The following is a 15,111-nucleotide window of genomic DNA, read 5'->3' as shown; positions in this document are numbered from 1 at the left end:
GTTAGAAACTTCATCCTGGCGGGCTGTATCACCGCCTGGTACGGCAACTGCTCCGCCCACAACCGTAAGGCCCTCCAGAGGGTAGTGAGGTCTGCACAATGCATCACCGGGGGCAAACTACCTGCCCTCCAGGACACCTACACCACCCGATGTTACAGGAAGGCCATAAAGATCATCAAGGACAACCACCCGAGCCACTGCCTGTTCACCCCGCTATCATCCAGAAGGCGAGGTCAGTACAGGTGCATCAAAGCTGGGACCGAGAGACTGAAAAACAGCTTCTATCTCAAGGCCATCAGACTGTTAAACAGCCACCACTAACACTGAGTGGCTGCTGCCAACACACTGTCATTGACACTGACCCAACTCCAGCCACTTTAATAATGGGAATTGATGGGAAATTATGTCAAATATATCACTAGCCACTTTAAACAATGCTACCTAGTATAATGTTTACATACCCTACATTATTCATCTCATATGTATATATATACTGTACTCTATATCATCTACTGCATCCTTATGTAATACATGTATCACTAGCCACTTTAAATATGCCACTTCGTTTACATACTCATCTCATATGTATAAACTGTACTCGATACCATTACTGTATCTTGCCTATGCTGCTCTGTACCATCACTCATTCTTTATGTACATATTATTTATCCCCTTACACTGTGTATAAGACAGTAATTTTGGAATTGTTAGATTACTTGGTTATTACTGCATTGTCGGAACTAGAAGCACAAGCATTTCGCTACACTCGCATTAACATCTGCTAACCATGTGTATGTGACAAATAAAATTAGATTTGATTTGATAGATTGAAATTGTACGTTAAACATCATAGCATAGTTGAAAGATATGTGTTGAGTAGAAACACGAAGCGGGTGGCCAGCAGAGATAGATGGGATGGGCTGTGGGAAGCTGAGGGTTGGTATGTGGAATTGGAGACAATTGGGAGTGGAGTTGCTGTGTGAGAGAGAATGATGGTCAAAAGATAAAAAAGGGGGAAAAGTCCAAATAAAACATAAAAGTACATTTGAATGACACTAAGTGGCAGTGTTTCTACAACTAATGCCGGTTTTCCCGAGGCTGACGCCGTGCAGGTGTTTGTACACATGCATATACACACACTTTCAATCAAATAAACACATACGAGAACACACACATACATGTAATAGTGCCAGACATGCACAGAAACATAAAGAAGGCATTGCTGTTATGATTTCCGTTGTCCTTGATGTCCTTTTGTTTTGAATGTATTATTTAAAAATTTGTCAAATGTGCATTGTTGTTTGCCGTTTTCTTCTGTCTTTCCTTTTTCTCTTTAGTTCATTCTCTTGGTTGTTGGTGCATTGGGAGGGTTCTTGTGGGATGGGGGACTGTGGAAGGGGTCTTGAATGGTTGAGGGACAGCTATTGGGGAACTGTGGGGGAGGGATCTTCGAGGGTTCGAGTTTCACAAGATTGTGGTCATGAAAAAGGAATCTATGACATGCATTTTATATCACTATCATGCACACGCACCCTCACACAAGGATGGCTCTGTTGTGGAAAGACTGATACATGTTTGATAGTGTCTTGATGCTGTATTGTTTGACCTTCATGTTCTAATACTTTAATGTTACCCTTGTGGTTTTTTGTAGCCCCCCAAACTCATATTCATTATATAAATAGGCACGTTTAATTTTGTCTGGCTTAGCATTCCAAATAAAATGAAATATTTTTTGCTCATATGATTTTTTAAACGAATAATCTGGAGTAGGCAGTGCCATTAGTAAGTAAGTAGTAAACTGTGACAGAACCAAATAGTTAATTAATGTGATTCTTCCATAAATAGACAACTATTTACTTCTCCATGGTTGCAGAATCTTATCTAGTTTTGCTAACTTTCTATTGAAATTAATTGTGGTAAATTCATTTATATTTTTTGAGATGCGAATACCAATATCTCTACTTCACCATCTGCCCATTTTATTGGTAAACTACAAGGTAGTGTAAACACTATTTTTTTTAGCGATCCAATACATATGGTACACTTGTCATGATTAGGTTTTAATCCATAGAGGCTAGAAAAGTGATCAAGATATTCAATGAGAGAGACTGGGCAGGGATCCAGATTGCAGACTTAAGAAAAAACTAAGGTCATCAGCACATTGACACATTTGTTTTTATCCCCTGGATTTCTAACACCTTGATGTTCTTGTTGGATCTAATTTTAATATCTAGCATGGCCATAATAAATATGGAGACAATGGACAGCCTTGTTTTACTCCTCGAAAAGCTCAATACTTTGAGAAGAAACCACTGTTTACTATTTTACATCTGGGGTTGCTGTACATAACTTTAACCCATTGTATAAGAGATTCACCAAAATGTAACTATTCTAGGCATTTATATATACATTCTAATTGTACTTTATCAAAATGCCTTTTTTAAATGTGCTATGAAGAACAGACCTGGTATCTTCAATGTTTCACAATGTTCAATTGTTTTAAGTAATTGTCTTATATTATGTCCTATATATCGTCCATGTAAAAACCTGTCTGATCAGAATGAACCATATCTGGTATAACCTTTTAATTCTATATGCTATGCATTTCGCCAGGATTATAACATCACAACAATGAAATGTTAGAGGCCTCCAGTTGTTAAATGGACTGGATCTTTATACTTACCACCTGGGTCTTGTTTTAGAAGTAATGAAATCAGACGTTGTTGAGTACCTGGAAGTCTACCATTTATATAAGAGTAATTCAAATATGCTAATAATGGATCTTTATTACATAAAAAAAAGATCTGATATACCTCTACTGGTATATCGTCAAGCCCTGGTGTTTTCCAGAATGAAAAATTTCAGTCTGTAAGTTCACCTTCACACCAGTATTTCCGTAAATTTCTAAATGTTACATTATTATTATAATTTTTATTAGGAAAGAAATCCTTACAGTTAACATCATTCAGTGGAAATGGAGGAGACAAAAGAAAACATGTCTCCTATTAATACTTTTTAAAATGTTATTTTTAACTTTTGATGCCAGCAAGAACGAGACTAGGAAGTAATCAAGCTTGATTAAGCCTCCATGTATATCTCAGTAGGTCAGGGTTTTCAACCTCCATATATCCACTAGTTCTAATGTATCCATGATCTTTGTAATCTCCTAAAGAGCTTGAGGATGATAGTTTGTGGAATGATTTCCTTTCCGATCCATTGAGGTACTTAAAACAGTAATATAATCTCTCACCATAATAAAATATTATTTTGTTGCTTATGAGCTCAGATCTCTATTATTTATCTATCTATATTCAAAAAAGTGTTGGCCATTATTTTATTGATTATATAGCCAGATCTGTTTTTAGTCCTACAGCATACATTTAAAATAATCCCATTAAAAGCACCATGATGATTAAGTGTCCATACATCTGTACCATAATAACTTACATTGTTTAGCTGCAACTTTGTCAATTGTCCTAATATTCCACCCACTAAAACATTCCCCCACTAAGAACATTTCCCTGACTCATGACGCACCTTTGCGTCCTAAGGCAAACGTTTGGCCGCCAATTGGCGTTGGCCAGAGGGAAATATGGGCAGTCCCATGATAACATAATTATCTATGAGGATGCCTAAGAGAACTAACCAAATAACATGGAAAACAGTCAGAAAAAACAACAACATTGGGGTTGACAGCACAGAGATCAAAGGAGATCAAACGAGAGATTACAGCACCTGTCTTGTCCAGTCTCCCATTTCCGACAGGGGGACGAGAGAAGAAAGGGACTTGGAAATGAGTGAGGGAGAGAAAGAAGAAGCTAAAATAAAGCTGGGGGTGGGCTACTTAGTGTGCCAGCGTCAAATGCATAATTTCCGAGTTGTGAAAGTTGGAGAAAGTGCCTACAAGAAAGTGCCTCTGTCCACGTTCAAGGAGGGAAAATGACTCAAGCATCGTGAGGTTCTAATGCTAGATGAAGATGAGAGGCAAACTAAACTCCTCAAAACAGTGGGATAGCATCCCTTCAACAGTCTCGCAATAGTCTGAGAAAGCTCCTTCATCAGAGCACCATGACCTCAAATGAGTTGCTGTATCCTATACGTACATGCATTTAATATGTAACTGTATACATAATCACAGAGAATGGCACCCGAGTGCTTCTCTGGCATTACCTCAGAAGGGAGTTGGAAACATGCCTGTTCACCAGAAAGGACATCCACTTACTTACAGTTGTGTACCATCATAACACCAACTCAAATGGAGAAACCAACACAGCAACAGGAATATGAAGTAGTATAGGGAACAGGATGTTGTCACACAGCGAGTTAGTGGATGGTGATACTGTCAATCACAGCTGAGTTATTAATACACACCTACTGTAACAAGACTCTGGTCCTCTCATCACATGAGAAGACAAGGGGCTAGACCAGTGTGCAGTCTGCGCGTGTGTCTTTATCAGCTGAGAACAGCTAGGCGCTGAGGGGCGGAATGAGTCGTGACAAACCTGGGGGCAGCTTCACTCAAGTCCCAGTAAGCCTTCGTTTTCATATTCCATCTCTCCCCATCTCCCCCTCTCTAGTGTCGCCTCTTCTGTCATGCCGACATTCTGCCAACTGCGTCTCTTTTGAAGACAGAGCCTTCCAGTTTCCACAAGTGGAAGGAATATGATCCGATAACAAGGCTGCCAAAGGCAATGGGCTGGGGATATTTTCCTTATTCTACAGATTTTTTCCAGTTTGACCAAGTTTAACTTCAGAATCCTTTTGATTAAAAAAGTACATTAATAGCTCCAAAACTTTCATCTGAGCAGGTTTACATTTTCCAAACGTATCTTTACTGGAGAAAAAAAGTGTTTAGGAGGGGTGGAATTATGATTCAGCCAAAAGCTGGTTTTAAGACCAGAGAAAATGCCACAGGGCATTCAATGCAAATGCATGGCCAGGAATTTATTTTTTTGGAATCACAAAGCAGTTGAATATACAGAGTTGGGAGCAGAATTAGAATTTCTACCAAATCAGTTGAAATGAGCTTTATTCAGCTCACAGAGCATAGTAAAAACCAGGAAATTATACGCAGGAGGAAAACAACGCATCTAAAAGCAGGAAACGAACACAAAAGATGTAATTAGACTCTTGAGAAATGTTGTAACATAGGGAGAACCTCCCCTCTGACCTTCTCCTCCAATGGGTTTTGACAATGAGGCGAGAGGACGTGAGTATGCAATTGAGATTCTCCCATAGTCATTGAGAGTGAAGAAAATAACAGATGTTGAGAACAATGGAAGATCTTCTCATGACTGACGGAGAGAGACGTAATTAAAAGGTGTATGATGGATAAGTCTCTTTTGCCAATCTGTCACCACAGCCCTCAGATAAGATTCTATCAGAAGTGACTTTAGCCTGAAGGACAGGGCATGAAAGACAGACTGATTGCTTATACAACGTGTCATTTTCAATTTCAGACGCAAACCTCCAAAAGCATTGCGCATTGTGTTTGCTCAATCAATACCCTGTGAGGAAGCAAACTGTGCTCATGTGTCACACACACAGCTCATCAGAAGGAACCAATTCAATGAGGCAGATAATTGAGTGGTGTGCTAATTCTCGTTTTAAGACCATTAGGCCTACTTTGGTAGAGCCAGCCAGTACATCTCAACTCCACGATACCACATCTGGAGTTAATGCAGACAAGAGTTTGAGTGAACCTCTGACTCAATGTGAAATCGATACTTCAAAAAGGTTACCTCCTTACCGTTTACCTATGTTTGTCCTCTGTTGTTGCGTGCCTTTGTTTGTTGAAATCCATACTTTTTAATAAAACATTAATCAAATACAAACCACAGACCGTTTCCTTGTTGAGATTCAAATCGGCACAGCAACAGGTCGGCGGTTGTACTTATTGTTTTAATTAAAATTATGGATTTCAGTAAACAAAGAAAGGCACGCAACAGAGGACAAACATCGGTACACGCTAAGGGTGTAAGAATATACTTCAAAAAAATGATTGATTGCACAGCGACTTGAAGGAGTCAGAAGTTCCCTTCAAAAACTCTCGTCTGCACTCAACTCCGAGGATGTGGTATGGTGGAGTTGAGATATATTTGGCTAACTTTGGTATGAATACACAAATGGTATTGCTTTTCATCATTTTTCTCCAGGTGTCATTGTCAGCCAGTTCAAGAACTATGGAAAATGTAAGTTGCTTGTGGCATAAAAGTAGGCAATCATTGTAATATACTAGGTTACCAAGGGACATGTTTTTTTTACATGATATGTACTAGCACATATTCATTCAAATCTGTTGCTACTGTATCATAAAATGCTCACTGTCAAACCATGGCTGTTAAGGAATTAAGAGGGGAGAGAGGATCAAACCTGTGACCAATATTTTGTGAGGTAGTTGCATCTTTGGGAAGTTCCCAACTTGTCAGTGTTTGCTAGAGGTAGAACTGAAAAGGATTTGCCCCTGATGTTTGAACTCAGAAATACCAAATTAAATGTCATCGCATTAAAAAAGCCAGTGCGTTGGAAATAAAAAGTGATTCAAAAGGATGGATGAAGGTCAATAGAGAAAAAAAACATTGGCATTCCAAATAAAAAGGTTCAACTTTGCTGCAGTGGAGGATTTCTGGAAATTTAACCCAAAATGTTACTACAAGTACAAGCCCGCTCCAAAACGTCATTTTGTCTATAGTCTGACAAAAACATAAAATGTGCAAATGGCCAAATGAGTGCCTCAGAGAACCTCCCCAGAGCTTCTGGGAGCACAAATGATCTCCTGAACACACATGCGCAACATATTGAGTAGTACTGGATCAGTCCCCAGGGACTTCATTAGCAAGCAGACCCACAGACCGGATCTGCTGGCATAGGCCCCTACTGGCACTGTTTAGAGAGATGACCCCAGATATTTAATAAAAGCATTTACAAACATACAGAAAAACAACGACACCAGTGTCCTCAAGGGTGTTACAAATTAAGCCAACAGTCAATTCTTGAGATAGCATCACGAGAACTCTCTGTAAACAAAAGAGATAAAAATGTGAGAAGATACATTGCTCGAGGGGACAAAGAAAACATTGTGCCGTTTCTCAATGAGGGACACAAAGGGTAATTTGGGAAAAAAGCCCATTGAAATGTAGGTTATAGGCCAAAGTGTCCTCTGAGGTGGCCACAATATCATGATTTCCATTGGCATGAGCATGACCGTGTGGCAGAAGAAATTCAACAGCAAAGTGGCTGACCAAACAAGCCTACAACAACACATGGGAAAAAACATCATTAGAAAGGCCTTTATTTGCTTTAAAACCTTACTGCCCGTTACTGCAAATTGGAATGTATCAAAATGCAGTTTCCAAAACAATTGTGTGCAAGACAATTGGGTGTTTTCCAACCTTTTTGTTCATGAAACAATACAAAGCCTTGGATTCTTATTTCCTTACACTGTTCTGTAGCATCAAACATTAGTCTCTTCTCCAAAGATGATCAATAATATTGTAGGCCTACCTGAGAGACATCCTAACACAATCTATTCCAAAGCCTGTCACTCCAGGCAATGCCAAGCATGTCAACTTTTGCAACAACTATTAGCTATCATCGACCTCATTTAAGCAACCAAGAGCTATATTGGCATCATCTTGTCCTGCTACATTGACCGCCAAAAAACTATGGGCTAGAATAATAACACATTTTATTTGCACCTTTCAAGATACGTAAGGACATTTACAGAGTGAAGAACCCAGGTACCATGGTATCCCCTCCAGATCTGGACTCTAAACCAGGGTAGCAACAAGACACATAATGGGGTTATAGGGCTAGCTCTGCCCTCAGGGTTTCTCCGAGTCTACAACTCTCCACGCAGAGTCTCTACTCAGAAAGCCCCACTGAACTGTCCAGTCACTTGTTGACAGTGGAGGGTGAGGAGGAAGTGAGTTACATAAGCCCCTGGGAAGATCCACAGAGGGAAATTGTCAAGGGAAAAACAGGACGGAAGTATGCCTGAAGAAACCTTATGGGCCACCAATTTCACCCACCAGTCCACAGAGCTACACAGGGAGACTTATCCTTTAACATCAAATTGTGAAGCACAAAAAAAATAGCCAGATGATTAGACATGTGGAAGGAAGGATGCATGGGAGAGGTGTTCCTGAGGCGGTCCTTAGCTGTCATGCATGCCTGGAGACAAAAAGTGAGTAGGGGAGACTAACAGCTTATGGTTTCTCTCCGGTTACTATGAGGATTGTCAAGAGAGACCGGAGAGAATATTATCAAATGTATTTTTACTGTTACTGCCATTCTCATGTAAGTTAATTGAAATCCTCAATATTATTACACACTAATCATGGCAGCTAAACTACATGTTTCCATTGTGTTAAATAAAGAAAGGGAGCCACCCGAGTGGCGCAGCGGTCTAAGGCACTGCATCGCAGGTTTGATCCCAGGCTGTGTTGCAGCCAGCCGCGATCGGGAGACCCATGAGGCTGCGCACAATTGGCCCAGGGTCGTCCAGGTTACAGGAGGGTTTGGCCGGCCGGGATGTTCTTAACCCATCACGATCTAGCGACTCTTTGTGATGTGCCAGGCACATGCACGCCGACTTCGGTCTCCAGTAGTACAGTGTTTCCTCTGACACAATTGGTGTGACTAGCTTCCAGGGTAAGCGAGCAGTGTGGCTTGGCAGGGTTGTGTTTCAGAGGACACATGGCTCTCAACCTTCGCCTTTCCCGAGTCTGTACGGGAATTGCAGCAATGGGACCAGACTAACTACCAATTGGGGAAAAAAGGAATAAAAAGTACAAAAACAATTTAATAAATTAACATTGAGATTAAAGACAGAAAATAAGAAAGTGAGACAACCCTCAAGGCAGACAACCCTCAAGGCAGACAACCCTCAAGGCAGACAACCCTCAAGGCAGACAACCCTCAAGGCAGACAACCCTCAAGGACTTGCACTGAAAGAGCCAACATTTTGTGGAAAGAGGAGAAGGCAAGCCTTATGGGAGAGAAAGTTTGATTCAGCTCCTCGTGGACAGTAGCTACTCTCTCCTCCTTTATAAAAAAACAGACCAATGCTGTGGCCCGATTTGCAGTCCAATGCAAAGGAGGAATTTGACAGTGCAGTAGAAGCGGTCACAAGTAAGGCAACAGAAAGAAGTCATTGACACAAGCAGAATCACTTTGGCATCAAAGTGTTAGGAAAAAGCGTGATTTCTAGTAAACTCGTTAAAATGTAAATGTATTCTGTGATTTAAAAATGAAAAATGTGGGTTCAGTGAAAAATAAAATGTGTGTGTCCTCTCAATCCATTCTTCAATAAATCTGCTAGGCACACTGTTGCATTAGCCATCATCTAGCTTCAGTCAATTTTACTTTTTGTACTGATGGACAAATCCGTTAGTGGTCTATGGCCCTGATCTATGGTCCTCTGGGATCTTACAATCAGAGGTCTGGAGTAGAGGTCGACCGATTAAAATCGGCCATTCCGATTAATTAGGGCCAATTTCAAGTTTTCATAACAATCGGAAATCGGTATTTTTGGGCGTCGATTTCCGATTATTAATATTATTTTTCTTATACCTTTTATTTAACTAGGCAAGTCAGTTAAGAACATTCTTATTTTCAATGACTGCCTAGGAACTGTGGGTTAACTGCCTTGTTCAGGGGCAGAACGACAGATTTTCACCTTGACAGCTCAGGGGTTCCAATCTTGCAACCACACAGTTAACTAGTCCAACGATCTAACCATTGCACTCCAAGACTAGGCTGCCCGTTACGCGAATGCAGTAGAAGCCAATGTAAATTGCTAGCTAGCATTAAACTTATCTTATAAAAAACAATCAATCACTAGTTATAACTACTAATCCAGTTTAGCAGGCCATATTAACCAGGTGAAATTGTGTCATTTCTCTTGCGTTCATTGCACGCAGAGTCAGGGTATATGCAACAGTTTGGGCTGTATGGCTCAATGCGAACTAATTTGCCAGAATTTTACGTAATTATGACATACATTGAAGGTTGTGCAATGTAACAAGAATATTTAGACTTAGGGATGCCACTCGTTAGATAAAATACCGAACGGTTCCATATTTCACTGAAATAATAAACATTTTGTTTTCGAAATGATAGTTTCCGGATTTGATCATATTAATGACCAAAGGCTCATAGTTCTGTGTGTTATGTTATAATTAAGTCTGATTTGATAGAGCAGTCTGACTGAGCAGCAGCAGGCCCGTAATCATTCATTCAAACAGCACTTTCATGGGTTTTGCCAGCAGCTCTTCACAAGCACAGCGCTGTTTATGACTTCAAGCCTATCAGCCTAATGGCTGGTGTAACCAATGTGAAATGGCTAGCTAGTTAGCTGGGTGTGCACTAATACTGTTTCAAACGTCACTCGCGTTTAGATTTGGAGTAGTTATTCCCCTTGCGCTGCAAGGGCCGCGGCTTTTGTGGAGCGATGGGTAACGATGCTTCGAGTGTGGGTGTTGTCGATGTGTTCCTGGTTCGAGCCCAGGTAGGGGCGAGGAGGAGGACGGAAGCTATACTGTTACACTGGCAATACTAAAGTGCCTATAAGAACATCCAATAGTCAAAGGCATATGAAATACAAATGGTATAGAGAGAAATAGTCCTATAAATAGTAAATTAACTACAACCTAAAACCTCTTACCTTGGAATATTGAAGTCTCATGTTAAAAGGAACCACCAGCTTTCATATGTTCACATGTTCTGAACAAGGAACTTAAACGTTAGCTTTCTTACATGGCACATATTACTTTCTTCTCCAACACTTTGTTTTTGCATTATTTAAACCAAATAGAACAGGGTTCATTATTTATTTGAGGCTTAATTGATTTTATTGATGTTTTATATTAAGTTAAAATAAGTGTTAATTCAGTATTGTTGTAATTGTCATTATTACAAGTAAAAAATAAATAATACATTTTTTTATTTTTAAATCTGCTGATTAATCAGTATCGACTTTTTTGGTCCTCCAATAATCGGTATCGGCGTTGAAAAATCATAATCGGTCAACCTCTAGTCTGGAGGAGGGAAAGCAAATAAGGCTGCGTTCACACAGGAAGCAAAATTCGGATCTCCCCCCCCCCCCCCTCTAAATTTGACCAATTAGATCAGCTCTGAAAAATATGTCATGTGAAAAGATCTTATGTGATTGGGCAAAAGACCAATTGGTGTCAAAAGAGCAGAATTGAGCTGCCTGTATAAAAGCATCCTAAGCCTTTCTGAAGCAGTTGCCAATACATTGACGGAGCCAGTTTGTGGTTATACTATGATACACTGTATTGACAATGAATGTTCTGTTTGATCCTATGGTTCGTCATAAGACAGTTACAGTACCTGAGACAAGAGTCAGATAGAGATACTGAGATGGCTAGTCAGCACGTGACTACTTCAGTCCCACTTACAACCAGTCAACTACGCAAATAAGGAGGAGACTGACGCAGTAGAGCTGGTTTCTCCAGTTACGGTAAACTTATCAAACCTGCAATATCCCCAGGAATTATACAATGGTTCCAGAAAAAAAGATGATCCACAGAAGGCTTTTGATTGATATCATTGGACATGACGTTTTCTTTGAACAACAACGATGTAGGAGAGTCAGTTTATCTCCATTGCCAAGACCAGGGTTTGATTGTGTCTAAAAATCTCTCTGGAGACAAGACATGGGGGCTAGTGAGGGACAGCAATAGGATCGTCACTAGTTACCACAGCCACAAAGTTATAAATCCCAATCTCACGACTCCAACACCATCATTAAGTTTGCAGATGACACAACAGTGGTAGGCCTGATCAGGAAAAAGAGGACCGGGCACGCCCCCGATGGGGCTGTAGTAGAACAGGTTGAGAGGTTCAAGTTCCTCGGTGTCCACATCAACAACAAAACTAGAATGGTCCAAACACACCAAGACAGTCATGAAGAGGGCACGACAAAGCCTATCCCCCCTCAGGAAACTAAAAAGATTTGGCTTGGGTCCTGAGATCCTCAAAAGGTTCTACAGCTGCAACATCGAGAGCATCCTGACTGTTTGCATCACTGCCTGGTACGGCAATTTCTCTACCTCTGACCGCAAGGCACTAGAGGGTAGTGTGTACAGCCCAGTACATCACTGGGGTGAAGCTACCTGCCATCCAGGACCTCTACACCAGGCGGTGTCAGAGGAAGGTCCTAAAAATTGTCAAAGACCCCAGCCACCCCAGTCATATACTGTTCTCTCTACTACCGCATGGCAAGCAGTACCGGAGAGCCAAATCAAGGACAAAAAGGTGTCTCAACAATTTTTACCCCGAAGCCATAAGACTCCTGAACATGTAATCAAATGGCCCTGTGGGTTTGATGGCTCAATTATCATTAAACCATGGAAGCTAGACAACTTTTTTATTTTACCTTTATTTAACTAGGCAACAAATTCTTATTTTCTATGGCGGCCTAGGAACAGTGGGCTAACTCCCTTGTTCAGGGGCAGAACGATAGATTTTTACCTTGTCAACTCAGGGATTCAATCTCGCAAACTTTCGGTCACTAGTCCAACACTCTAACCACTAAGCTACCTGCCGCCCCACTGCGGCAAAGAGAGCACCAATTCACTGGTCAGCTGGGATGGCAGTGAAAAAACGAGTTGGATACAAGTAGTGTCGTGGCCCTGCAAGCACACACACACCACACACACACACACACACACACACACACACACACACACACACACACACACACACACACATTTGTCATGGTCAGTGACTTAAAATAATTCTGTCCATCAAGTGAGCCAGGGTGAAATGTGTTTACTGTAAGGAAGATGGACATAGAATAGGAATGCAGCAGCAGCAGAAGACTATGCAAACCAAGTGAACCTACTTCTCTAATCTCTCGGAGGATTCCTCCATGTGCTAATTTGGACTCAATCCCAACACTGGCCCTTCCCTATAACACAATGTCTCCACCAGTTGCCTCTTTCCATTGGCTCATGGGATTTGAGGTGTTTTCATAATACAACACCAAAATCAATACAAGCGCTCCAGCGGTTCCACTTCGCTCAATGAATTACGATCCTGGGGGGTTTATGCATGAGCGCTGTGAGAAGCAGTATTTTTTTGCCTTCGTTTGAGCGCAAATAAGACCTATTTTTTCCCCCCTTCTAAGTCAAGCAGACACCTCTATCGCTCTCTGGGTGTGACCAAGGTGTGAAATACATGCCCTAATGGGCATTTCCACTAATGTGACGGCAGGTGCATATCAGAATTACTTGCGTAGAAAATAAACAGTTGCTGGCCCGGCTCCAAGAAGAATATCGCAGAGCCGGTGAGTGAATTCTTTAAAAATAGATTGTGAGCTTTGTTGAGCGCTTGGGCATGGCGTCAAACCAAAGTTTAGGAGTCAATGGCCATATCTAAAATACTACATTTGTCTGCAAATAAATTTAATCTGTTTTTAAGCACTCAAGAAATGTTCAATAGCCAATGTAGGCCTCTAATATTTACCATATTAAACATCAATCATTCATTCAGTTTATGTTCGGGAGCAAAGGATGGAGATGACACCTGCACTCAGCCCTGTCACAACAAATGAAGGCATTTGAAGATTTAAAAAAGTACAACGCTCCCTCATAACTTTTAGGCTTACGTGTATTCAATCATTTTGGAAAAAGCTATGAGTTGCAGATCTTCTGATGTTATTTGCATACATGGGTTAAAATGGGCAATTTGTGTAGCTACACCCATTTCGGGACTTATTTATAAATGAAATACTTCAAGAATAATTTGTCTCATGAGCTTAGTTCAACTGTCGAACCCCATCAGAACACAAAATATAAACTTGTTTTACACAAATGTTTGTAAAGGAATGTAAACAAACATTGTATAGCCTTAAAACAATATTAAATGTATAATGTTTATATGTCAGTCCTTGCATCCATAACTGTCTATGCATTTGAGTGGTTCCATTTCTCCAGCCCCCACTCAGCTTTTTAACATTACAATGTCGAGGATTACATGTTTCAACTACCAATTGACGCTTTAAATTTGCATCAAGTTGGGTGAAACGGTTTCACCTCGCCTGGCTGGCAGTGGAGCGCAAAACTTGAAAAGAAAGCAGGTGCTTGTGATTCAATTGGCTACTTTGAAAGGTGTTCGATGTGACCGTGCGTTTATTTGCGATCACTCACCTTCTGTTGCCTGCGTGCCATATCCGTGGGTTGTTTGGCATTGAAAGGGTATGCTATACATCGCAACACAAATACATAAATCTGTAGTTTACTTTTCCGCTCAGCTTCCTCTTTCTGAAGTCGTTCTTTCTCATTTTTCTGCTCGTCTCCGGCAGAAGGACTTTCGGCTTGTGGTTGGTCCGCAGGTGGTCGTTTATGTTTACCTCCTTGCCCCGAGGAAGTCAAAGGCTTTTTGGGGGAGTCTTTTGGAACTTCAGTGTCCTCGTCAATTTCTCCTCCCGAGTCTTCGCTGGAGGACGGGTCTAACATGTTTTACAACAACAAAGGTAAACTCCTTTCCCCCACACTGTAGCCTACGTGGCGGTCGCCGCTTCACTTGAATTGCCTATATTCCCCGGTGTTTTTTGGAGCTGTGACGACGACTCGAGTTAAATGTTTCTTGACATAAATGCGAGGGCGGAGTTTTTGGGCACGTGAGTCGAGGCAACTCGGAGGTTTTCGTTTATTCTGCTCCTTTGAAAAGACTGTGCGAGCAGTGTGGCTGCCGATACAGTCAGAGCAAGCAGTACAGGTGGACAACCTGTAGCATGGACGAAAAGCAACATGTGGGAGGTGCCTTTCTTTCTCTTAAAGCCACACTCAAAGGGTCGCCACCAAAACTTTAAACAATTGCGTATCCCGTAACATTTTCAAATAACACTTGATGGAATTACATCAGATAGTACTACAGGCTGTTGAACCATTTACTGGAAACCCTACGTTGAATTCCAGTGAATTTTATGTCTGGCAGAAATTAGTGTTTTTAGTCAGAAAACTTTCCTCATGACCTCAACATGCCAAGAATGTTGAATAAAATTATATTGTAATGTACTTTACGGGTTGTCCATGCGGTTGGTAATTTTGTCGGTAGGAATGTGACTCAACATTCACAGGA

The 15,111-nt window shown here is 41.0% G+C and overlaps 1 protein-coding gene across 7 annotated transcripts in view; it reads right to left on the bottom strand.

Moving 5' to 3' along the window:
* The window catches only part of cadps2 (Ca++-dependent secretion activator 2), a 325,603-nt gene extending 310,859 nt beyond the window's left edge, over positions 1 to 14,744 (bottom strand). For 2 of the 7 annotated variants that reach the window (XM_046352452.1, XM_046352455.1), the window contains exon 1: positions 14,178 to 14,742. In XM_046352452.1, coding sequence (XP_046208408.1) covers positions 14,178 to 14,486 — 309 coding nt within the window. In that variant the 5' untranslated portion in view covers positions 14,487 to 14,742. Of the gene's footprint in view, positions 1 to 14,177 lie in introns of all 7 variants that reach the window. The other 5 variants (XM_046352456.1, XM_046352454.1, XM_046352457.1 and 2 more) reach the window with 4 other exon arrangements.
* Between the last annotated feature and the right edge of the window lie 367 nt (positions 14,745 to 15,111).

The sequence above is a fragment of the Oncorhynchus gorbuscha genome, linkage group LG06 (assembly GCF_021184085.1).
Source record: "Oncorhynchus gorbuscha isolate QuinsamMale2020 ecotype Even-year linkage group LG06, OgorEven_v1.0, whole genome shotgun sequence".
NCBI classification, from domain to species: domain Eukaryota; kingdom Metazoa; phylum Chordata; class Actinopteri; order Salmoniformes; family Salmonidae; genus Oncorhynchus; species Oncorhynchus gorbuscha.
Note: the sequence above shows the minus strand (reverse complement) of the source record. Positions and strands in the feature narration are given on the sequence as shown.